Source organism: Pipistrellus hanaki (genome assembly GCF_964339955.1).
Source record: "Pipistrellus hanaki genome assembly, chromosome: 18".
Classification (NCBI taxonomy): Eukaryota; Metazoa; Chordata; class Mammalia; order Chiroptera; family Vespertilionidae; genus Pipistrellus; species Pipistrellus hanaki.
This window is the reverse complement of record NC_140520.1, coordinates 3,721,431-3,745,420: the sequence shown is the minus strand read 5'-3', so window position 1 is coordinate 3,745,420 and position 23,990 is coordinate 3,721,431. Positions and strand designations below refer to the sequence as shown.

General features: G+C 41.8%; 1 protein-coding gene across 3 annotated transcripts in view; it reads left to right on the top strand.

Annotated features, from left to right (window-relative positions):
• RAP1A (RAP1A, member of RAS oncogene family) overlaps positions 1 to 20,345 on the top strand; it is a 52,685-nt gene extending 32,340 nt beyond the window's left edge. For all 3 annotated transcript variants that reach the window (XM_084866299.1, XM_084866298.1, XM_084866300.1), the window contains exons 2-8: positions 4,592 to 4,675; positions 6,570 to 6,638; positions 8,715 to 8,771; positions 10,487 to 10,627; positions 12,297 to 12,440; positions 13,872 to 13,987; positions 17,264 to 20,345. In XM_084866299.1, the coding sequence (XP_084722425.1) occupies positions 4,619 to 4,675; positions 6,570 to 6,638; positions 8,715 to 8,771; positions 10,487 to 10,627; positions 12,297 to 12,440; positions 13,872 to 13,958 (555 nt within the window). In that variant the 5' untranslated portion in view covers positions 4,592 to 4,618 and the 3' untranslated portion in view covers positions 13,959 to 13,987; positions 17,264 to 20,345. The remainder of the gene's footprint in view (positions 1 to 4,591; positions 4,676 to 6,569; positions 6,639 to 8,714; positions 8,772 to 10,486; positions 10,628 to 12,296; positions 12,441 to 13,871; positions 13,988 to 17,263) is intronic.
• The last annotated feature ends 3,645 nt before the right edge of the window (positions 20,346 to 23,990 follow it).

Below are 23,990 nucleotides of genomic sequence, written 5' to 3'. Positions count from 1 at the left end.
GAACTTGGGATTTATCCTTCTAACCTGTTTTCATACATTCTCTCTCTCTGTCCTTTGTTCTGCATTCCTTTCATGTCTTTCATGGGTTCAGTAGATTGGTTCACTTACTTGCTTTTTAGCTATGTCCATTTTTCTTTTTGGCCCATTTACTGAACTTTTTTTTTTTTAATATATTTTATTGATTTTTTACAGAGAGGAAGGGAAGAGATAAAGAGCTAGAAACGTCGATGAGAGAGAAACATCGACCAGCTGCCTCCTGCACACCCCCCACCGGGGACGTGCCCACAACCAACGTACATGCCCCTGACCGGAATCGAACCTTTCAGTCCGCAGACCGACGCTCTACCACTGAGCCAAACCGGTTTCGGCTGAACTTTTTTTTTTATCGTCATAATTTATTTCCTAAGTTTCCCAATGTGTGTTTCACAAATTTCTTTAAGGTTATTACATTTACTTTACAGTCTTCTATAGACCCTCTTAACTCTGTTTTCTTTGAATTTTATTCTCTTTATTATATTTATTGCCCCTGTCAAATTGTTTTCCTCAAGTCTTTGATTGTGTGCTCTTGCTGGGAATCCATGTTGGCCTCTAACAGTGTGAAGACAATTTATAAGCTTCTTTTATAAGTATAATGTCTCATCACTTTCTCTCTCTGCATCCTCCTCCCAAAGCACTTGTCTTGAGAAGAAGAAGAAGAAAATATCAAGAAGATTCTCTCAATGAGAAAATACTGTGATTTCATGTTACAAAAAAAATTGAACTTTGATGTACTATGAAGAACACTGTTCTTTATTTCAGAAAGTTAAATCCTAACCATGATTTCTACATTTACTCATCATTAGCCACTCCTAACCATACCCTCAGCGTGTTGTGGTCAGTTTTTAAGTTTTAAAATATACATGGCTTCTATAAATATTTAACCAGCAAAATAACCTCTTGCTAAGAAACTACCTTCAGTGTTGTTGTTTTTTTAATGTAAACTTTTTCCTCTAAAATTTCTTTAATAAATTTTGTTTTGTAGGTTGTTGTGGAGAAACTAATTTGTCTTATACTTAGTTTACGTATTTAAAAACAGAGTTGGGATTGATTTGTGTCAAAACAACAATGAAGTTACATATTATTTTGTGATGTTTAGAAGTGCTTTTGCTGAAGAAAGAATAAAAAATTGCTATAACTCTGGACCATGTTAGAGACTCAAGATTGACTTAAAATTTAAACATAGTGTAATGTTTATTCTTGTCCTCCTATTTGTCAGGGAATCTTAACCAGAGTGAGAAGTTTTCTGGTGCTGTGTTGAGAGTGTAGGGCACAAGAGATTTCCATAAAAAGGCAAGGGATTTGCTTGGAAGAACATAGTGGTTTTCTAACTTGGCAGTAATGAGTTAGAACTAACTCCTTTAAAAGAAAATATTAATTCACATTATTCCTTATTGGGTATTTGTGTGTGTGTCTTTTTATCTGAGCTATACATTTTTGTATTTGCATGTGTGCATATTGACTTATATTTGTAAGCCATGGTATTTATATATAAAGAAAATATGACTTTGGAATGTAACTATCTTGCTACTTGAGTTGAGGATCGGCCAAATATTTTATTGTTGCAGAATACCCAAAATAATTTGGCCATGTCTGAGTGCTTTTCCCAAATTCCCTTGCCTCAGGGGGTAATTTGGAGAGTATAAGTGAACCTTACTATATTAGGATTCCCTTTTGAAAGATACACATTTTTGGATTGAATGAAATCACCTCATTTTGAAATGACAGCAATCCTAAGATATCATTGGGGCCTAGAGAGGGAGTGATGGATATGGAGAACTGTCTGGATGAAATACATGCTCTTGTGTTTAATTGTAAGTATTTTCCCCCCCTAGAAATGGGAGAATCACTTGATACAAACAGAGGTATGGGTGACTAGTGTCCAGAATATACCTCTCCCATTGCATTTTTCCCTCAGGTTTTCTCTCCGTCTATATGGCTGTTTCTCAGAGCTCAGTTCTTCGCTGTCTTCTGTATTCACTGGGGAAATGCCCCTTGGCTGATCATCTTTGGTTTCAACTGCCTTCTTTCATAACAACAGCTCCTACATCTCTACCTCAAGCCTCCTGGTTTCTGCGAGCTGCCAGACTCTGCCTGCTTTCCCACAGGAGTCTCAGAACAAGTTTTGGCTGGAAGCATTAACTTTCTTTTTAAACCTCTTTTTGTAGTTCCTGTCTTAATGGAAGGTGTGCTACCAGCCACCTAGTTTCTCCAAGCCAGATATCTGGGAGTCACCATCGACTCCTTCCTTCACCTTAAGAACCTCTAGTCCGCGGCGGAGTCTCCTCGGCATAGAAGCACTGCTCCCTCTTCAGCTAGTGCTGCTGTAGCTCTTCTCCTGCTTCTAGTGTCTCTTTCCTCCGTCCACTTTATATACCGTTACCAGTTACCTGTCCGGAGTGTATATCTAACTAAATGACTTAAAACCATTCTCCCCCACCCCCATTGCTTGCTTACTAGATAAAATGTGAACTCTTATTAAATATGGAAAATGCCTCTGCAAGCATTGCCCAGTCCCCATACCCAGCCTCGTTTTCCAGACCTTTCATACCCTGAGTTCTGGCCGCGCCGAGCGACGTGGTCTTCCCTGTTTCATGGTGTGGAGTGTTGGTTCAAGGTGTGTCTCTGCTTGGAATGCCCCTCCCTACAGGCTGGAGCATTCTGTTTGGTTACCGCGGAGCTGTTATGTAACTTGCATGAAAAACTGCACTTTCCTCTGATCCTCCACCCCTTTAATTTTTTGTCTCTTGTAACTTTGTTCACATCTTCTGGTAGTTACTTTTTCTTCCTCTGTGAGCTACTTGAGGATGGGAAACATGCTTTTGATTCCTGTGTCCCTGGCACCTAGTATTGAACTGATACCTAGGAGGTGCTTTGAAAATGTTTGATTCAGAGCAACAGTCATATTCGCCATTATGTCGGTTGCATAGTCCACTAGTTTATCCTTGCTATGTTACTTAATCAGCTTTGGCTGCTATAACAGATCATCACAATGGGATGGCTTAAACAACAAGTTTGTTTTTCACACTCTGGAGGCTGGCAAGTCCAAGATCAAGGCACTGGCAGGTTAGGTGCCTGGTGGGGACCTGTGCCTGATGGTCTTGTATCCTCACAAGGCAGACAGAGAATTGAGTTATTGGACCTCTTATAAGGGTTCTGCCACTCATCAGGGTTCTGCCTCATGACCTTATCTAACCCTAACTACCTCCCTGAGTCCCCACTTCTTAATACCAGCGGATTAGGGGAAGGTTTCCAATGTAAAAAATCTGCAGGAGCCCTGTTTGGTTTGGCTCAGTGGATAGATTGTCCTGGGTTCAATTCGGTCAAGGGCACGTTCCTTGGTTGCTGGCTCCTCCCTGGGCCCTGGTGGAGCACACGAAGGAGGCAGCCAATTGATGTGTTTCTCTCATCGATATTTCTCTCTGTCTCTCCTCTCTTCTACTTTCTCTAAAAATCAATGGGAAAATATCCTTGGATGGGGATTAAAAAGAAAAAAAAAAAGAATCTGCAGAAAACACATTCAGTTAATTACACTATGTATATAATTGGCTCTCTGAGAAATTTCCCTTTTTCCCCCATTGAATTTTCTTAAATTCTATTGAGCAATAATTTACATGTAATAAATGCACCTATTTTAAATGTACAGTTCAGTAAGTTTCGATAGATGCATGCACCCATGTCAGCACCACCACAGTCAAGATACAGATCATTTTCCTCACCCCCCAAAGTGCCCTTATACTCCTTGGTTGTCATCACCCCTGCCCTACCACCACTGTTCCCAAGCAGCTTTCTGGCACTGTAAGTTCATCTTTCGTAGAATTTCATATAAGTGGAATCATACAGTATTCACTCTTAAGTGTTTGGCTTATTTTGCTGAGTGTTTTTTAGTTCATTCATGTTGTGCATCGGTCAACACAGTTCATTCCTTTATGTAGATCTAAGTTTCTGTCTCAGCATTTTCTTCCCACCTGAAGAACTTCCTTTACTTGTTATAAACCTGTTCTGGTGAACCCCCAGCTTTTTTTTTTTTTTTTTTTTTTAATCTGAAAAAATTATTTTACTTTCATTTTTGAAGAATATATTCATCGTATTTAGCATCCATCTAAACTTTTTTTCTCTAGTCTCTTATGTATAGAATTACTATGATACTTTAAGCATGTATGTGCATTATATTAAAGCTCATGAGTAAATATCAAAAAAGTACATAAGCTGTTTTAAATGAGAGCTTCATAAATAATTGAGTTTATGACTATACTTACAACTGCTAGTTTTAATCTTATTTTCTGATCAAACACTCTTAGAAGTAACAAACAGGCTAATGATTGATGCTAGTCAAAAATCATCTTTAATGAAGTGAATGCTTGGCAGTAATTCTATAATTAATGTTAAAGTGTGCATGGTTTTACTGTGCAACCTCTGTCTTCGCTTTGATATTCTTAAGGGGAAAGCAAACAAAAATAAAATCTCATTTCATGTAATGGTTGTACGTTCTTAGGATAATCTTATCATATGTAGTTATCTTCATTCTTTTTTTTTCTTCTTTTTTTTTTTCCAGATTGTCAGTATTTAAACAGACCACACCATGCGTGAGTACAAGCTGGTGGTCCTTGGTTCAGGAGGCGTGGGGAAGTCTGCTCTGGTAAGTTAGCCGCCTAACTCTAACCAGCTAGTGTAATACAAGGAGAACATTGCTGTGTTTTTGCTTTGAAACCTCAAGTCACTAAAAAGAAAAGGTGTCAGTGTGTTTTATATGCTTATATCTGATCCAGGGGGGGCAAGGATTCTTTCAATAACCATGAATGTGTAGTTTTATAATGGTGGCTTGTTCATTTTTTCGTTTACCAAATATTTATTGGTTACCTACTACAGTGTTCATTATTCAAAAGGATAGATTGTTTTCATTTTTAAGGAATTTACATTTCAGTGGGAGAGACTACACTGATACTATAGATAGCAGTGAGTAAGCCCTGCCCTGCCCAGACTTCGGTGGAACGAAGGCCATTTTTTGTATGCGTGCTGTATTTATTTGGTAATTGTTCATTAAACTTCTGCAATGTCAGACACTGGGGTTGTGACTGAACACAAATCATCCCAGTCCCGCACACAGCTTCCATCACATGGGAGAGATGTGATAAGTACATGGTTAAACAAAGAACCGCTTGATTATAATTGCAAGAGAGATGACTTTGAACAAAAAGTAGAAATTGGTGACAAGTGAACCTAAATTAGCATTTAAACAATTCAGAGAAAAGTCGACATTGCTGGGGCAGGAGTGAGCATGAGGAGAAGTAGAGATAAATTAGGTGAGAAGCAGGCTAGGGCCAGATTAGGACTTTTTTTTTTAATCCTCACCTGAGGAAATGCTCATTGATTATGGAGGAGAGGAGGGGGGAGGTGGAGGGAAAAAGAGAGAGACGTTATTGTGAGAGAAACATCGATTGGGTTGCCTCCTGTGTGCACCTTGACTGGGGATCAGACCCGCACCTTTTTGGTGTACAGGATGGTGCTTCAACCAACCAAGCCACCCTGCAGGGGCAGGGGTAAGGGCAGAAAAACAATTTTTTTCTAAGCCTCTTCTCTGGACCACACTTCGAAGACTTCTGCTCTAGTATAAAGCATATTAGATAGTTTAAAGTTCTTGGTATGATTATATCCTGAGTTTCCTTTGAAGGAAAGGAGATTAGTAAGAGAAAGATGCTTGAAGTTTACTATATTCCAGTTAATCTATTTAGTTTAAGCTAAAATCATGTTCAAAATACTCCTGGGTAACTTGGTGTCAGGCGCTCAGCCCACATCTTCACCCTTTTCTCTGGGACTAATGGGCCAGATCCTGTTTAAAGCTGTCCAGGAGATATTTCACAGTCATCTCTGTACTTCTTTCCATTTGTCAAATGATAAAATACCTAGTTTCTAGTCTGCTTTACAGAAATCCTAGAGATAAAAGTAGGTAATCTGAAAAAGATTTGTAGGCAGCATTTTCCAACAAAAAGCATAAGGCTTCAGGATCGGGATGGTGTACATTTGAATTTCAGCTGGTGTGAATGTGAAATATGAATGTGATTATAAATTTAATAAATCCGATACATTTTAATTCTCTTTTATCTTTTCCCCAAAATTAGAAAGGCTGGTTCAAGACTTTAAAATTTAGAACCTTACGTCTGTCTCCTTTCAGAGCAGGAGATAAAAGTTATATGTAGATATACAGGAGTAATGGGAGTTTACTGGTAATTTTCATTTTTTAATAAATTAGAATGTGTCGTTATTTGTATCTTTGTTGCATTTTAAAACATAATACACGTAATAGTTAGCAGTGCAGTGTCAGCAGCGACATTGCTGACAGTTTTGAACATGGCCATCTCCTTTCAGAGTAAGTTACTCTTAGGTGTCAGCATGTCCTTATATTGAAAGGTAATTTCCCAGACTTCTCACATACTTTCATTTGATCTTTACCACATTTTGAGGTTAATAACATTTAGGGGAGTTGATTTTTTAAAATTCTTTAATTTTTCTCTGCCTTTTTTTTTCTCTTTTAGACAGTTCAGTTTGTTCAGGGAATTTTTGTTGAAAAATATGACCCAACGATAGAAGATTCCTACAGAAAGGTAAAATATGAAAATTAAGTAACTTTTATGCTTGAAGTTTTCCAGTGACTGAAAGTTTATGTTTAGTTATATAATAACTTTAAAGAAATTTTATCTTTAAACTATAAAAAATTGGTTGTTGGATTCTGTATGATACCATAATGGTAGATACATGTCATTATATATGTGTCCCAACTCCTCTGGTCTAAACTTCGGGTTTTGCATGGTAATGATGTGTTGATATAGTAAGTTCATTAGTTCTAACAAAATCAACTCAAGTGGGGCATGCTGATAGTGGGGGAGGCCAAGCTGGGAGCAGGGAAAGGGTAAACTGGAACTGTATTTTTGGCAAGTTTTCTTGTGAATCTAAAAAGTAAATTTTTTTAAAGGGGAAAGTTGATCTTGGCAAAATATACTATTTTACTTAATTACAAGATTAGCTAGAATTATGGATAATTTTTATGATTGTATTTCCCAAACCTTATGGGGTGGGTGGGATGGGTGGTGGACAGAAGACAGTGTTATAAAAGACCACAACTAACAATACACAAAAAAAATAAAAAAGAAAGAAATATTAAACCTGCCATTCAACAATAAGAAATTAAGTTCATCGAACTGTACTGACTGAGCAATTTCATTTTCTGCACATTGGATATAAAATGGTGCTCTAGATACTTTGAGGAGCTCCAGGCCTGATTCATTATTCATTGGATGTGCCCGTTTACAGATTGGGCAGGCTACCACATTGGTCCCACAAGTGGTGAGACAATGAATTTGTGGCCACCAGTGGTGTTCCCCAGTGCCAGATCTGACAAAGAAGTAGAGTTTAAATAGGCCTCAGGTTAATTTTAGAGACAGTGTGGCATTACTAGGATTTTCTCCAAATAAGTTGCTGGTTAAAGCTTTAACTCCACATGGAGACCTGTACCCGGAATGCAGGAGATGGACCACTTTTCTCTGTCCCTTCTTTATGAAAAGGTGTCCACACCGCTGAGAGCTGGTGCTCTCTAGGCCAGCCTTCTCCTCTTCTATAAACACGGCTTTCCCTGCCGTAGCGCTCTCCCAAACATGGTGAGCGTTCCTAAAACCCATGGAATTCTGTAAGAAGTGTGGCAAGCATCAGCCCCACAAAGCACCATGTACAAGGAGGGCAAGGATTCTCTGTGTGCACGGGGACCTTGGCGCTGTGACAGGAAGCTATAATGGGCAGACTAAGCCGATTTTTTTTAAGACTAAAACTACAAAGGAAATTGTGCTGAGGCTTGAATGTGTTGAGCCCAACTGCTAATATAAGAGAATGCTGGCTATTAAGAGATGCAAGCATTTTGAACTGGGAGGAGATAAGAAGAGAAAGGGTCAAGTGATCCAGTTCTAAGCCTCATATTTTATTTTATTTTATTATATGATATATTCACTTCAAAAAAATAAAAAACTAGGAAAGTAGAGTTCAGTTATAAAATTTCACCTTATGCACACAGCTTTTCCAAAGAAGTATCTTTTTCCTCCAGTCCTGAGAACTATATGAGTTCAGTGATACTGATTAGCAGCTCTGTTTGTGTTCTTTGTATCTCTTAAACTAAAATTTTCCTGTGTATTAAGTTTGGGATATAATATATTTCAGTAAAACTTTTAACATAGTAAGTTGTCAATATTTCTTTGCCCCCAAACCTTGTTTGCATTTGGAGTAAATTTAATAATTTGTGATTTGTTTTCTTAAAAAAAGAAAATATGAATAAGATAATATGAATAATCATTTTATGCATTTTTTTTCTGTTAGAACTGTACCTATTTTCCTTCAGTTTTTCTTAAGTCATAGAATTTGAGCACTAGCTTTCTAGTAGTAACAAAAGTCATTACTCAGAGTTTACAGTGATCAGAAAATATCTAAGCCCAACATTGATAGTCCTGGCTTCTATAATATTAATAGAAAATGCCTGAGACTTCCTGTTCTTAATTTTAATACCAAGTTAAGTCTCACCGATCCAGCACACTCTGGGGAAGGGCTTTGCTTTGTTCATATGCACTGGAGTATAGACGGGGGGAAACAGATTGAGGTTTTGATGTTACTTTTTCACTTTTTTCCCCTGCCCCCAACAGCAAGTTGAAGTAGATTGCCAACAGTGTATGCTCGAAATCCTGGACACAGCGGGAACGGTAAGCATGCTCTCTCCTTTTATGATAGATTTCAATCTGTGAACAGGTTTTATCATCTGAATAACTCCTCTGAGTAAAAGTAATTATTATGATCAAGAACAAATTCTCTAACTGTAGGGCTTCTCAAGTGTTTTTATGTTCATGAAACCATCGATGGTAGACTTAAAGCTCATCTCTCACAATTAACTTGTATGTTGAGTTCATCCATGGACTCTCTGTGTTGGGTTTGTTCTCCCTGTGGTGAGGTAAGGATGATGCTGTTACTGCTTTTTTTTTTTTTTTTTTTTTTTTTTTATAAGGTATTTCAAATCCAGAATCACTGGGTTTAAATGAGACTTTGTCTCTTGGCATCAGAGTCATTCATGTTTATAAAGATTATTTTGCTTTTATTAGTATTTTAACATCTCAAGGGGATGGTGACAAGACACTTGTTTTTTGACAAAACTCTTTAGGGTTATTGGGAGCCTCATTCTTCTTATCTTTAAATGAGTACAATAACCTTAGTATATCTGGTTTCAGATCACTTCTTACTCCTTGAAGATTTTTGCTCACTCTAGTACTGCTTCAGTTAGAACTCTTGGTGGTTTTAGTGTGCAGATGGAATCTCTATAGATGTTGTAGATAATCCAGTAGCCTGGCCTGTCAGTTCCTTGACCTCCATCCTGCTTCAGCCGTTCACGCCCATGGTCTTCCCTTAGACCAGGGGTCTTCAAACTATGGCCCGCGGGCCACATGCGACCCGCAGAGGAGTCTGATCCTGCCCGCCAGGTTTTTTGGGCAGTGAGCGCAGCCGAGGTGTTACAGTAGGGATTAGTAGTTCATATAGTCCGGCCCTCCAGCTCTCTGAGGGACCGTGATCTGGCCCCCACTTTAAAAAGTTTGAAGACCCCTGCCTTAGACTATGTGATTGCCCATAACTGTAACACCTCCCAGTCTCCTTCTCAAGCACGACACTCTCCACTTACCACTTCTGTTTTTCCACCTCACTCTCTTTCATACCCCGTAACTTCATTGGAACCTGGTTCCATTTATCCTAGCATCTTTGATTATTCCTCATACCCTCCACCCCCTCCTCAAATGGCTTCATGCCCATGGTCTCCCATTCCTCAACCATCTCCTGCACATAATTCTCAACTGCCCTGACTTTTTGGCAGCCTTAGATCAGTGGTTCACTATATATTCATTTGGCTTCCAGGAAACAACCCTGGCTTGGTTTTATTTTATTTATTATTATTATTATTATTATTATTATTATTATTATTGCCTGTGTCCTTGGTTACTCCTAAGTTTTCTTTTCAGATTTGTCTTATCTCTACACGCTCTTGATTATAGAGAGCCTCCAGGACTTGAGCTTCTGTTTTCTAGCAACACTGCCTTGAAGTTATCTTTATTAGCACCAAAATGATTTAATTAGGATCTATTAGTAAAAAAGGAATGCATGATATATCGTTTTTTCTAAACCACACAAAAGTAAATTAAGATGGTTAAGATTTTCTCTCTAATTCTAGTTTATTGTCATTATTTCCAGTCAAGTAAGTAGAGAGCAGGCACATTCACCTCAGGAGTTTATAGAAACCATGCATCATGTCTTCTGTTTCCTGTCATGATAGCATGAAAACAAAAAATGCAGTATTTCACTTGTGATTATTCTGATTTAAGTTATCCTAACGTGTGTTCAAGAAATCAATGTTTATAATTGCATATTTTTATTTCAGGAGCAATTTACAGCGATGAGGGATTTGTATATGAAGAATGGCCAAGGGTTTGCACTAGTATATTCTATTACAGCTCAATCCACATTTAATGACTTACAGGACCTGAGGGAACAGATTTTACGGGTTAAGGACACAGAAGATGTAAGTATTCTTCTCTGTGTAAGACACCACCATCTCTGTTTACCTTTATAAATTTACCTACAAATTGTGTGCCTATTGAGATAGTTCACAAGGAAGGGCAGGAATGATGACATGCCCCTGCTCTGAGGGTAGGAGTGCAGAAGCAGGGAGTGGAAGAAGGCTGGTAGAAGTGAGGCTCGGTCAACTTTGAGAGGCGAACGCTGTGTCAGAAACAGTGTTCAAAGAACATTACTAAGAACCGTAATTATTTGTTCCTATTTCTAAAGTTCTGTTGGTATAGTTTTTACTTACAGGTGTTTTTATTATGTTAAAAGATTTTCATTTTATTATTATTTTTTAAAATATATTTTTATTGATTTCAGAGAGGAAGGGAGGGAGAGATAGAATCTTTGATTGGCTGCCTCCTACACGCCCCTACTGGGGATCAAGCCCACAACCTGGGCATGTGCCCTTGACTGGAATTTAACCTGGGACCCTTCAGTCTGCAAGCTAAATGCTCTATCAACTGAGCCAAACCAGCTAGGGCAGGTTTTTATATTTTTAATTTAATTTTTGTTTTAGAATTTTTGTCTTATTTAGCATTCGTTGTTTTTGTGCCTTTTTGCAAAGGTGAAATGTATATTTTACATGTCCGCTTTAGTTTTGAACTATGAAGGCTTTCCTTTCAGTTGTATCAATCAGGATATTAAATTTCATTTGTACCTTTTTCTCTTTTGTATGTTCTCTCTCATTATTAATGGGAACATATGCACCTGCTCGGGTCCTTCACTTAGGTAATATTGTAGGCAGGATGGATTTATACCATATGATTCATGACCAACCATAACCTAGTGAATAGTCCTCTTCCTTCTCAGAACCAATTTATCTAAGAGAGTTCTGTTTTCTTAGGCAGATACATGCAAATCACCGAATTCTGGTAATGTTAATCATTTTATCCATAAAACAAACTAAAAACAATAGAGTTGTAGGTGCTTAGTGTTTCATCTAACTCATGATAATCGCCTGTTTTAGGTACAAGATCCACCATGTCCCTTAAATTCTTTTGTATCGTGCCCATCACCTCACAAATGGCTTTGCTCTGTGGGTATCTTTGAACAAGGGTGTGGTACAGTTTGTTAGCAATCTGTTTTATCGGAAGTAGGGGCTGTGGATGGACATAGCCAAGCATTTCTGGTATGGAGAAAAAGGGAAGACGTTACTTCTCTGGCTGTATTTTCTCCTTAACAACCCATCTGAACTGATCTCAGATTTGGATGTCAGGTGTAGGAGCAGAACTTGTTACTGCTCCTGTATTGGTCTTGCCACTGCTTCTGGCATTTGTTGGGACTGTGAGATGAAGCACTTGAACCACAATTGGGCCTCCGAGTACATTCTTCAGATTTTTCCACTTGGAATTCAGCTATCACTTGTAGCTCACATGGGAATTTTGGGGATTATATCTTTAAAATAATTAGCAGATCAATGTAGTAAGATCTCTTCCATAATTTTTCTGTCTCTTCCCCTGCCATCTACCTTCTCTCTCTAGCACTCATGTTCATACCTTTGTTTAAGCACTTGGTGAAGCATATGGTCCTCATTTACACATTGCAATTGGTGACAAATAGTTGCTTACTCTTGAGGATAAGTAGCAAGTATGTTAGTGTTCGTTTTGTGTCATTCCTTCCCACAGGTTCCGATGATTCTGGTTGGCAATAAATGTGACCTGGAAGATGAGCGAGTAGTTGGCAAAGAACAGGGTCAAAATTTAGCAAGACAGTGGTGTAACTGTGCCTTTTTAGAATCTTCTGCAAAGTCAAAGATCAACGTTAATGAGGTAACCTCTAGCTGCTGGGCAGCAAAGACGAGTGTCTTTTTAGTCTCCTTTAACAGCCAAAAACTATTGAAGAAAAAAAAAAATCTTTTAAGTAATTCTTTGTTTGCATAAAGTCACCTAATGAAGACATTCATATTTATATGCAAAGAGGATGTTTAAGTTAAATGAATATGTTTAAAGTCCTGCTAAGCCTCATCTGGGGTGGGGAACCTTCTTTCTGCCAAGGGCCATTTGGATACTTATAACATCATTCGAAGGCCATACACAATTATCAACTTAAAAATTAGCCTGCTGTATTTGATCAGACATTTATTTTATTTTATTTTTAAACACTTTTTTTTAAATATATTTTTATTGATTTTTTACAGAGAGGAAGAGAGAGGGATAGAGAGTTAGAAACGTCGATGAGAGAGAATCATCGATCAGCTGCCTCTTGTACATCCCCTACTGAGGATGTGCCCACAACTAAGGTACATGCCCTTGACTGGAATCGAACCCGGGACCTTTCAGTCCGCAGACCGACGCTCTATCCGCTGAGCCAAACCGGTTTCGGCTGATCAAACATTTAATTAGCTCACCCCTAATGCCTTGGCAGGGCCAGACCCAATATTTTGTGGGACTTATACGGCCTGCGGGCTGGATGTTCCCCATCCCTGCTCTAGACATGTGTCAGAAAGGAGTATATGAAAAGTCACATCACTCATGTATGTGCGATTGCTTATGCAGGTATGTATGAATAGGTTACACAGTCAGCAGGAAACCACAGAAATTAAAGTAGTTGCTATAGTGATTTTATAGAGAAACACTACCTCATGGGTATCACAGAATTTGGTAAGTCCTGCCTCCCTGTAGCGCATGACTCAAGGGAGGAATCTGAGTGTGGACTGTAATTCACTCTCTTTCTGGCTGATACAGCAGGTGCACAAGGCTTTTTTTGTCCGTGACTTAAGCACTCCACTATCTTAAGAACGTAGCTGTGGACAGGAATGCTTAACAAGTAAACTGCCTGACAGAGTGTGAAGGGCCAGAGTTGACTGGATCCCTAAAAGATTGGTGCAGTCCCCAGCTGCCACCACCAACCAAGCGACAGCTTGAGGTCCCCTTTCCTTTTGTTCTTTTCAACATCATTTTTTTTAAAAGACGTTTTCTCCTTTCCTGGAAGCGCATAAGCTTCCCTTGCTGGTGTGCTTGCCATGGGGAGCATCCCAGCAATCCCAGAATTCAGCTCGCTCACAGCCTGGTGGGAGCGGGGAGCGCACTAGGTTATCACAGCCTTGTGTTTTCTCTTTGTTCCTCTCCGGCCTTCGGTTCTATAGTCTTTTTATCTGACTCATGTTTTATCTGAATAATATTTAACAGACCCAAGAAAATTTTGTGGAACAAGGTCTCAAATGTTGGTTGAATAAGTACATGTTTCTTGTTTCCATTTAGATATTTTATGACCTGGTCAGACAGATCAATAGGAAAACACCAGTGGAAAAGAAGAAGCCTAAAAAGAAATCCTGCCTGCTGCTTTAGGCCCACAGTGAGCAGCAGCTCTGAGCCAGGTGAGTGCCGAGGGCAGAGCACGTGCCTCTCTTGTCCTTGACTTTGTTGTGGGCCGTCTCCAACCTTCACCACTTCTCATGGCACCTGTTGAGCTATTTCCAGCTTCTATAACTTGTAAATGTGATACCTCACTGTAGCTATGCTCATCTTGTGGGTAATTTGTCTCTCTTCCCATGAGATTCTAAGCTGTGAGAGAAGGCCGGTGTCTGTTTCTCTCACCACAGTGGCCCCAGTTCCTGGTGTAGAAGAACCTTCAGAAAGTAGTGATTGAGTGAATAGAATGGCCACCACGGTCACTCCCAAATTCATGGCCAAAATGAAGGGGAACAGTGAAACAAAAGGGCTTGCAGAGAGGCTGATGCGCACATTTGATGAATTTTTCCAAAGTGAACATACTCACATCTGAGTAAGAATCTCCTCCCCTACATGGAACCCCTGCCCTGAATCCTCACAGCGTGGTTAGTTCTGCCTCTGAAATTAATGCAAATAAGACATCTGGCTTCTTTTTTTCTTTTTAAAAAAAAATATATATTTTATTTATATTTTACAGAGAGGAGGAAGGGAGAGAGATAGAGAGTTAGAAACGTCGATGAGAGAGAAACATCGACCAGCTGCCTCTTGCACACCCCCTACCAGGGATGTGCCCGCAACCAATGTACATGCCCTTGACCGGAATTGAACCCGGGACCTTTCAGTCCGCAGACCGACGCTCTACCACTGAGCCAAACCGGTTTCGGCACTTCTGGCTTCTTTTACTGAAAAATGTGAGGGTCTTTTTGAAAATTATTCTGATTGCATTTAGTAATAGTTCATTTTTATTACATGACTATCCTGGCAATATGTTTATACAGTCTGCTGTTGATGGGCATCCGGGTTCTTTTGGGGACTAGTAATTCTGCTGCACATGTTCTTGTACAAATCTTTGTACACATGTGCATGTATTTGTTTGGTGTATATCCAGGAATGGCATGGCAGGTTGTACACTGTGTGTATGTGCAGCTTTTGTAGACACCACTAAAATGTTTGTCAAAGTAGTTGCACCTATTGCACGCCTACCAGCGGTTATGAGTTCCACCTTCCCCAGCTTCAGTGTTGTTGCTCATTTTGTTATTTTTTATATATTTTATTGATTTTTTACAGAGAGGAAGGGAGAGAGAGATAGAGAGCTAGAAACATCGATGAGAGAGAAACATCGACCAGCCGCCTCCTGCACACCCCCCACCGGGGATGTGCCCGCAACCAACGTACATGCCCTTGACCGGAATCGAACCTGGGACCTTTTAGTTCACAGGCCGACGCTCTACCACTAGCCAAACCGGCTTCGGCTGTTGCTCATTTTGACTGGGTGTGTGGTGCTGGTTTTGGTGCTGGGTGTGTGGTGGAGGTTTTGAAGTAGTAATTGACTTTAAATACTGCGTAAGTTTTCATTAAGTGAGCCAATCAGCGTTAGCCTTGAAGCTGCCTATCCAGTAAGAAACCAGGCCCTGTGGGGCCGTTTGTTTGTTTGTTTTTGTAATTCTGTATTTAACAATTTCTGCTTTTCTTCATCTACGGCATAAGCAATACCATAAAAGAATATGTTTATAGAATGAAGTTATGATGTAACTTGCAAACTTGGTCTGTTTAGAGGAAAGTCAAGTTTCTACTTGAGAATTGGTTGTGCCAACTCCTCTTGGGTCTGCTCAGTAGATCACCTCTTGCAGAGCCACACAATAGCTGGAACGTGCCTCCTTAGACCATGAGAGAATGTCTCTCTCTCTGGGGAAACAGCTGGGTGGCCGTTTCAAAGAAAGAAGAGGAAAGGGACAGAAGGGCAGGAGCATGGCATCACCTCTGAGAGTTGGATTCAGGAAAGACAGCTTCCGGCCAGATGGTTGCTTGAGGCTTAGTGGAATCGATTCGTTACTATAAATCATCAGCTCCCTGAAAGTGGTTATTGTTGAAATTGCTGGTACTTGTGAGTGTTTAGGTAAGGGTGCAAGGTAGAGGAAACGGGAGCTCTGTTCCTGACCTGGAACACGTTAACTCTCTCAGAGGTGACTGGCTTGTGTATGTCATTACTTTGGCTGGTCCTGGTTTAATTTCCAGTTCTCAGAAATGGCCATTAAACTTATACTTAAAGGAAGAGGTGCCATCTCCTGGCCTCTTGTGAAAATTCACCCTCACACATCCTCCTGTGTATTGTGAGATTTGCCGTAGAGGAAAGATCTTGGCCTAGATCTAGAAATAAGACTTTCATCCTTCCTGGTTGCATAAATTCTTAGGCTCTGCTATGTAATTCAACTCATAACATAGTTAATAAGTGACCGGAGCTCTCCGTGAGTGTTTGGGAATAGGCCACTTAGCAGTCGGAATACTTTGCATGCAGAGCATTTTGTCCTGATTACGACTTGAGGGCCCTGTTGATCCCATTTGAAAAGTACTGCGATATGGGGTAAACATTTTTCGTAAGAGTATGTGAAGCTTGAGGGTAGCTTATCTAGCCTTAGCCTGTAGGCAGAGTTGTGCTGGAATATGTTAATCTCTTTCTAATGTGTAACACTTTTAAAGATCTAGGAGAGAAATACATTTTTGGATAATTCTTCCTTTAACCTCTTTCCTGCTGAGCGATGGTACTGTCAGTCTTCTGCCTTTGTATACGGGGATCAGCTCTGTCCTAACCTGTATTATATTATAAGTGGTAACCCTAACAGGCACAGTCCTAAAATAGTTGAGGAAAGGCTTTCCCATGGATTGGCTGGTGTGACTCAGTTGGTTGTGTATCCCAGGCACCAAAGGTTGCAGGTTTGATTCCCATCAGGGCACATGCCCAGGTTGTGGGCTCAGACTCCAGAGGAGGCATGCAGGAGGCAGCTGATCAGTTTCACTCCCACATCAATGTTTCTCTCTGTGTTCCTCTTCCTTCCTCTCTCTCTAAAAACCAATAAAAAAAAATGTTATTTTTAATTCTCATAGAGTTTGCAGGTGGATGCTGTTTCCTTAGTGGAAAGGAACTTTCAGAATAAAATTGTAATAGGATAGAAATATAATAAAACAAATACTGTTTTCTTCTTTATAGACAGGACTGTCAGATATATTGTAAAACACGTATAACAAAACTACTTTTTAAACGCTTTTAAAGGGAGTTGCTTAGTATAATTTGTTCTCTGGTAATGATCAGCCAAAACCATTGTTTCTTTCTATATTATTAAATATCTGCTTGTTTACTGTTACATTCTGACATCAAGAGATTAACCATATTTATAACATATATCTGTATCTATTCAACATTCTAGATTACAGGAATGAAGAACTGTTGCCTAATTGGAAAGTGCCAGCATTCCAGACTTCAAAAAATAAATCTGAAGCGGCTTCTCCTGTTTTATATATTATGTGAAGAATTTAGATCTTATATTGGTTTGCACAAGTTCCCTGGAGAGAAAAAAAATTGCTCTGTGTATATCTCTCAGAAAATAAGACAATAGTATTTCTCCTTTGCAATAGCAGTTATAACAGATGTGAAAATAAATATACTTGACTCTAATATGATTATACAAAAGAGCATGGATGCATTTCAGAAGTTAGATATTGCTACTATAATCAAATGATTTCATATTGACCTTTTTATCATGATTCCTCCCGTCAGGCACTAAACGTTGAACCATTATACTTTATATCTGTAATGATATAGATGATGAAATTTCCCCTCAAACTCATTACAGCAGATAACTTTTTTGAGTCATTGACTTCATTTTATATTTAAAAATTATGAAATATCATTCTGTCATTATATTCTAATTAAAATTGTTTGTGCATAATGCTTTGAAAAAAATGGGTCTTTTATAGGAAAAAAAACTGGGATAACTGATTTCTATGGCTTTCAAAGCTAAAATATATAATATACTAAACCAACTCTAATATTGCTTCTTGTGTTTTACTGTCAGATTAAATTACAGCTTTTATGAATGATTAAATTTTAGTACATTTTCATTTGGTTTGTGTGTTTCTGTTATTGTTTATAGATTTAAGGCCTTTATTTTATAATGACCACATCGTTTTAAATGCAACAGGTAGCTCCTTTCTGCCTGGCACCTGCAGAGCACTTGGCTTGAAACCCCTCAGTAACTGGTCATTTCTCTGAGAACAGACCTCCCACTGTCTGTTCTGGATGTATTTATTCCTCCTATACAGTAACATACAGCGGGCTACATAGAATAGTTTTGTATATTCTCTCTCAATCTTAAAGAATGTATCTTATTGAATAATATGTCCCACTGTGTATTATTTTTATATGTAAAAAGATAAGTTTAATACTGTACCAGGGTTTAACTTTTGCAAATCTTCCATGGCTTGTAACTTCATTAAGGGAATCCTTTTGCCATTGTTAATTTGTGCGTATGAACCCACCAATGAAATGTCATGTAAAATGTTCACATTTGCTTTATGATAGGTTGAGGAATCCAAGAGGAGTGTGAGTGAAGTCGCATAGGTGCTTTTGCTTTGACTCTGCAGAGTAGCATAACAGTGGTAGACCCAAAAGTACTGCTCAAGATTTTAGCTTTTCTTTTCCTTCCCATTTTTTTCTTTCTTCCTCTCTTTCCCTCCCTCCCTTCTTTCTTCCCTCTCTCTCTCCCATCCCCCCCTTCCTCCCTCAAAAGATGGGGCTTAACTAGGACATGGACAAAGGGTGATATGACCTATGTATTCTCCATAGAGGTCGAGCAAAACAGCTTGTCAGCCAGTTCCATCTGGAGAAGGAAAGAACGAGCTTAGGGACCCCTGTGCCTTGCCCCTGACTGTTAGGAAGACACCAGAACCAGGAAGCCCGCATCCTTGCTCAGGGATCTCGATGCTGGCTCGTAGCCACAGGGAGAGGCAGCACCACGTTCACACCTCGCTGAGGCTTTCCAGGAGTGTGGTCAGCCAGTTAGGAAATTGAAATTTTAAACTCAGATTTTAAGTGTAAGCTCTGACCAACTTGGAAAACTCTGACTTAGAAAATGTCAAGTGCTGTAAAAAAAAAAAAAAAAGGAAATTGTATTCCTTTGAGTTTCTAATAAACTTAGTTACCTGATACTTTACCTCCTATTGGTCCACTTATACTTATGTCTGGGATTGAGGGGCCAAAAATCTGGTAAGTGCAATAAATTAAAAACAAACAAAATAAGTGAAGCATTAGGGCCAGTCTGTCCAGGAGAAGGTAGCATATTTTAAGGTTCTTAAGACATTTTTGCTTTAAGACTCTCCTCTCAAAACATCCCCTTGGACCTAAAATCATAGATATCTCACAAATGAGTGAAAAATTATGAATATTACCTATTACATAGACTAGATCAAGTAGAAATCATTGATTAAGAATAACTCCAAGTTACAGTCTGCTCCATTATGTGAACTTGGTGTCCTCTCTTTTAGAACAGGGTGCAGAAGGATGACAGGTGCAGGATCACTTTGTCACGATCTTGGGATAGAGGTAGGACTGTGAATAAAAGGCCCGGAAGCTGCGCAGTCCTATGCAGAGTGTGCCTGGCTGAATCCGACAGGCGTTGCTCTCTCAGGAATCTGCCAAGCTGAGCAAGACAGAAAGGTGTCCTGTGGAAGGTGAGACAGGGCTGCTTTGGTGGTGTCCCTGTGTGACCTCGCAGCCTCGGTTCCAGAGGGAGGGCGCCTGAAAGTCCGGTGGATTTTCATCGCTCAACACGTCCTTCGTGTATGAATCTCCTGACAAAGTAGCCGAGAACTGGCACCATATTAGTATTTGCCACTACTTACAGTGTGAGGGCTGTGCTTGTATGACAAGGATGCAGCGAAAAGGAGACTTGATGTCACCACTGACGGTCAACCAGCCTTTCCCTGCTAACACACAAACAACTTCAGTGGTGCAGTGGTACCCCAGACAACCTCGTCTCAGAAATGAGCAGGAAATGCGTAACATAGCTATACCTTCATCCCCCACAAGGGGGCGCTTCAGCATCAGTTAACATTTCTATAAGCATTGAATTAAAAGTATGTATTGGAGCCATTTGTTCTGTAAACACCGGGTGCCTCACTAAGAGGCAATAAGGCCCTCCCACTAGAGGTTGCCATCTGGGTGGACAGGGAAGACACACAGGCAGATCAGTTATGCGTAGTGCTGTCAGTTATCAAGTCGCGGCCACTGGGCTCGTTCTCTTAGAAATATTTGGTGTGTTTCTCTCCCCCTCCAACTCTGAGCTCAACTCTGAGTGTGGCCCCTCCGCCTGCCAATCATCACTGGCCACCATTGGCTCCTCAGTGAAGCCGCCTGCTGCTTTGAAGCTAGAATGTACTTGGCAAAAGTTAATCCTTGGGCAGATACTGATCTTTATTTTATTACCAACTTGATTAAAATGGGTTACTTGATCTGAAGCTGTTTGTCTCCACTCGTGAGCATTCTTCATTTTCTGGACCTGCCTGTTTCCACGATTGTGCCTCATTATGTTGCGGGGTACATCGGTTCGTCCATGTATGTGTCTGAGTTCTGAGTTTAGGACCGAGAGGCAGAGGAAGAGAGGCTGCCCTAGCATTTCCCGGGTGAGCCCTCCCAGGATCTCCAGAGGCGTAAGATAGGCTGGTATAAATGGTGTGTGTGGTGAAACCAGACTGAAGACACCCTCAGGTGTGAGAGGAGGAAAATCACTTGTAAAACCACCTTTTGTTTTATGTGGGGCTTGTACTTAAGGTGCTACTTAAATGTATGTTGCAATAGCCCTTGTGGGCTCAGCTCCAAACGCTTCAGGGCAGAGTGGTTGGGTGCTGGTCCAGGATCTGGCAGGAGCCCGCCTGGCAGGGAGAGCAGCGAATAGAAGCTCTGAGGCAGCCCAGCCACCCAGCTTCTAGCCTTTCTGTTCCCCAAAGAGGTAAAAAACGGCAGCCTGCTCTTTTTTTTATTATATTTTATTGATTTTTTAGAGAGGGAGAGAGAGTCAGAAACATTGATGAGAGAGAAACATCAATCAGCTGCCTCCTGCACACTCCCTACTGGGGATGTGCCCACACCAAGGATGTGCCCACAAGTCAAGGTACATGCCCTTGATTGGAATCGAACCAAGGACCTTTCAGTCCACAGGCTAACGCTCTGTCCACCGAGCCAAACCGGTTTCGGCTGCAGCCTCCTCTTGGAAGTGCAGTGTGACGTTGCACGGAGCATGGGTTTTTCTTACTGCCGTTTCCTCGTGGGTTTAGTGACTGTGCCGTCCACTGATTGAATTGCCATGTCTTGCTTAAATATTCTTGTCAGAAACAGCTGACGACTGTGAACCGGGCGCCTAGTCCTGTTTTCTGGGAACGGTGGGTCTGTGTTGCGATGTTAACAAGAACTGGGAGGGGACTGGGACGGGGTGCACGCTCTCTGGCTTGTTAAGCAGCAGCCTTCTGTGGTTCTGGGCGCGGTGTGACACACATTCCCTGTGAATTGCTGCTCTGAAGCAGCACGGGCTTGGCTGTGCCTCTTGAGGAAAAACCTTAATAAACCTTGCCATTTTAAGCAGTGATGTGACTTTTTTTTTTTTTTTAAGCTGCTGTTTTCAGTGCATTTAATTTTTTTTCTTCCTACATATATTTTTTGTTGTTGATGGTATCACAGATGTCTCCTGTTTCCCGCCCTGTGCCCCCTCCTCCCAGCCCCTGTGCACCCCACCAGGTTTTAATGCATTTATTGTTATGCTCAGCCATGTGCGTTCTGGTGCTTGCTTTTAACTGTGCCCGAGTTCTTCCCGAGCTCACAGCGCAGAGCAGGCGTGTTCGTTACGGACTTGTCAGCAAGTGTTGATCGTGCTTCCGCTGTGTGTCAGGCGCTGATCTGCAGACGGCGGTGAGTAGTCACGTCCTTCCCTCGGACAGGTGTGGGTCTGCACGTGTGCGCGTGCGCGTGATGAGCGCTGTGGAGGACAGTTAGCGGTTTAAAGGGGCGGGAGTGCCGGACAGAGGACTGTGGTGGTGGATTGAAGGTTTAGGTTTCACCCAGGTTTTTGTTTGCAGAAATGCTTGAAACGTGCAGCCAGTACTGCGGGGGCGGGCGGGGCGGCCTCCGGGCACGTGCCTCAGGGCGGGCGGGTGCCTGGCACGCAGGAGGACTGGCAGGGAGGCGGACAATGCTAGAGAGAGTGAGCAATGGGGATTGGGTGGGGGCAGACTTCTTGGGCATTTTCTGAGCGGGACCCATAGGAAGGTTTTCAGCAAAGGACATGACATGATCTGACGCCGTCTACGTCCAGGAACTCTCTGGCCGTTGAGTTGAGAATAACCCTAGAGGGGCCAGTTCGGGGACTGAGTGAGATTCTGAGGACGTGGTGGTCGGGATTGGGGGTACATTTGGAGGTGAGTGGGATCTCGGGTTGAATACAGATAGAGAAAAGGTACAGGAAGCCCATCATGGGGTTGGGAGAAGAGAAGAATTAGCAAAGGAGAACGTGGAGGTCACTGTGACCTCACGGGCCTCGGTGAAGTGGTTGGCAGTGTCTGTAGTGGGCGGAGGAGAAATGGGGGGGAGGAGGATGGAGACATGAAGCAAGGCCGCCTCTGTAAGATGGGAAGCAACGTGTGTGTGTGTGTGTGTCCAATGAGAACAATCCTCTGAGGAGAACTGGGTGGAGAAGTGGAATCTCGTGTGTGTGTGTGTGTGTGTGTGTGTGTGTGTCCAATGAGAACAATCCACTGAGGAGAACTGGGTGGAGAAGTGGAATCTCGTGTGTGTGTGTGTGTGTGTGTGTGTGTCTCCAATGAGAACAATCCACTGAGGAGAACTGGGTGGAGAAGTGGAATCTCGTGTGTGTGTGTGTGTGTGTGTGTGTGTGTCCAATGAGAACAATCCTCTGAGGAGAACTGGGTGGAGAAGTGGAATCTCGTGTGTGTGTGTGTGTGTGTGTGTGTGTGTCCAATGAGAACAATCCACTGAGGAGAACTGGGTGGAGAAGTGGAATCTCGTGTGTGTGTGTGTGTGTGTCTCCAATGAGAACAATCCACTGAGGAGAACTGGGTGGAGAAGTAGAATCTCGTCTCCATGAAGACCAGCTAGAGCACAGGCGGCAGACGGCAGGAGGCAGTGCAGGGACAGAGGAGCCGCAGGCTGCAGAGCCTGATGGGAAATGTCATAAAGAAGCTTAGCAAAGTAGTGTGAGGTGGGAGCGACAGGTGTATGCTCTCGGGGAGGTCTGAAAGGCTTGGGAGACGAGGCGGGGGTAGTAGGCCTTGGAGGGTGAGCGTGGGGAAGAGCCAGGGGGGTTTCAGGAAAAAGCAAGTGCAGGAAGCAGGAACAAGAAGTGATGAGTTTCCGTCAGTGCTACTGCGGGCAGAATTGGCTGGGGGAGGCTGCGTGGGGCCCTGGGACAGGAAGTTGACGTTCTGGTAGGTTAAAGCCAGGTAACTAACGAGGGCAGAGCGGCCTCTAGGTTGGCACTTGGAGGGCAAGAGCAGGGACGTTTCAGAACTGACCAGAATGAAAATTACAGTATTGCCCACTCCCCGAGGGCTCTGTCTTCCCGGGCTTCCTCTCTCACCTCGTTCTGCCCCTTTAATGATCTCCGAGGCGTGTGGCCGTGACCATTCCTGAACGCAAGCCCCGGGTAGAAGGGAGCCGGCATGGGTGCTGTGGTGCTCAGAGATGTTAGGGTTGAAGAGACATGTCTTCCTTTGCTCCACATTCCTCTGCCTCGCCTTGGCATGATGCCGCTGTCCTCCGAAATGCTGGCACTTCCTGGGCACACGGCACGTATTTCCACCCTCACACCTTCCCGTTTTCCCCTCTCCACTCACAGCAGAGACGGCAGCCCCTCCGGCCCTTCCCAGGGCATCTACCCCGAGTGGGATGGCTGGGAAGGGGGCTTTCCTGAATCCACCCTCCCAGGCAGATGACCGTGCTCCCGCCAATCTCCCACCCTTCAGGCCTTCCCCCACCTCCCCCTCCTGTCACCGCTGGCTCTGGGTGGGGGGCCTGGAAGTGTGAGGAGCCACCAGGCTGGGCGGATGCTAAGCGCGCAGTCTTCCCAGTTTGGAAAGGAGGGCTTGGAA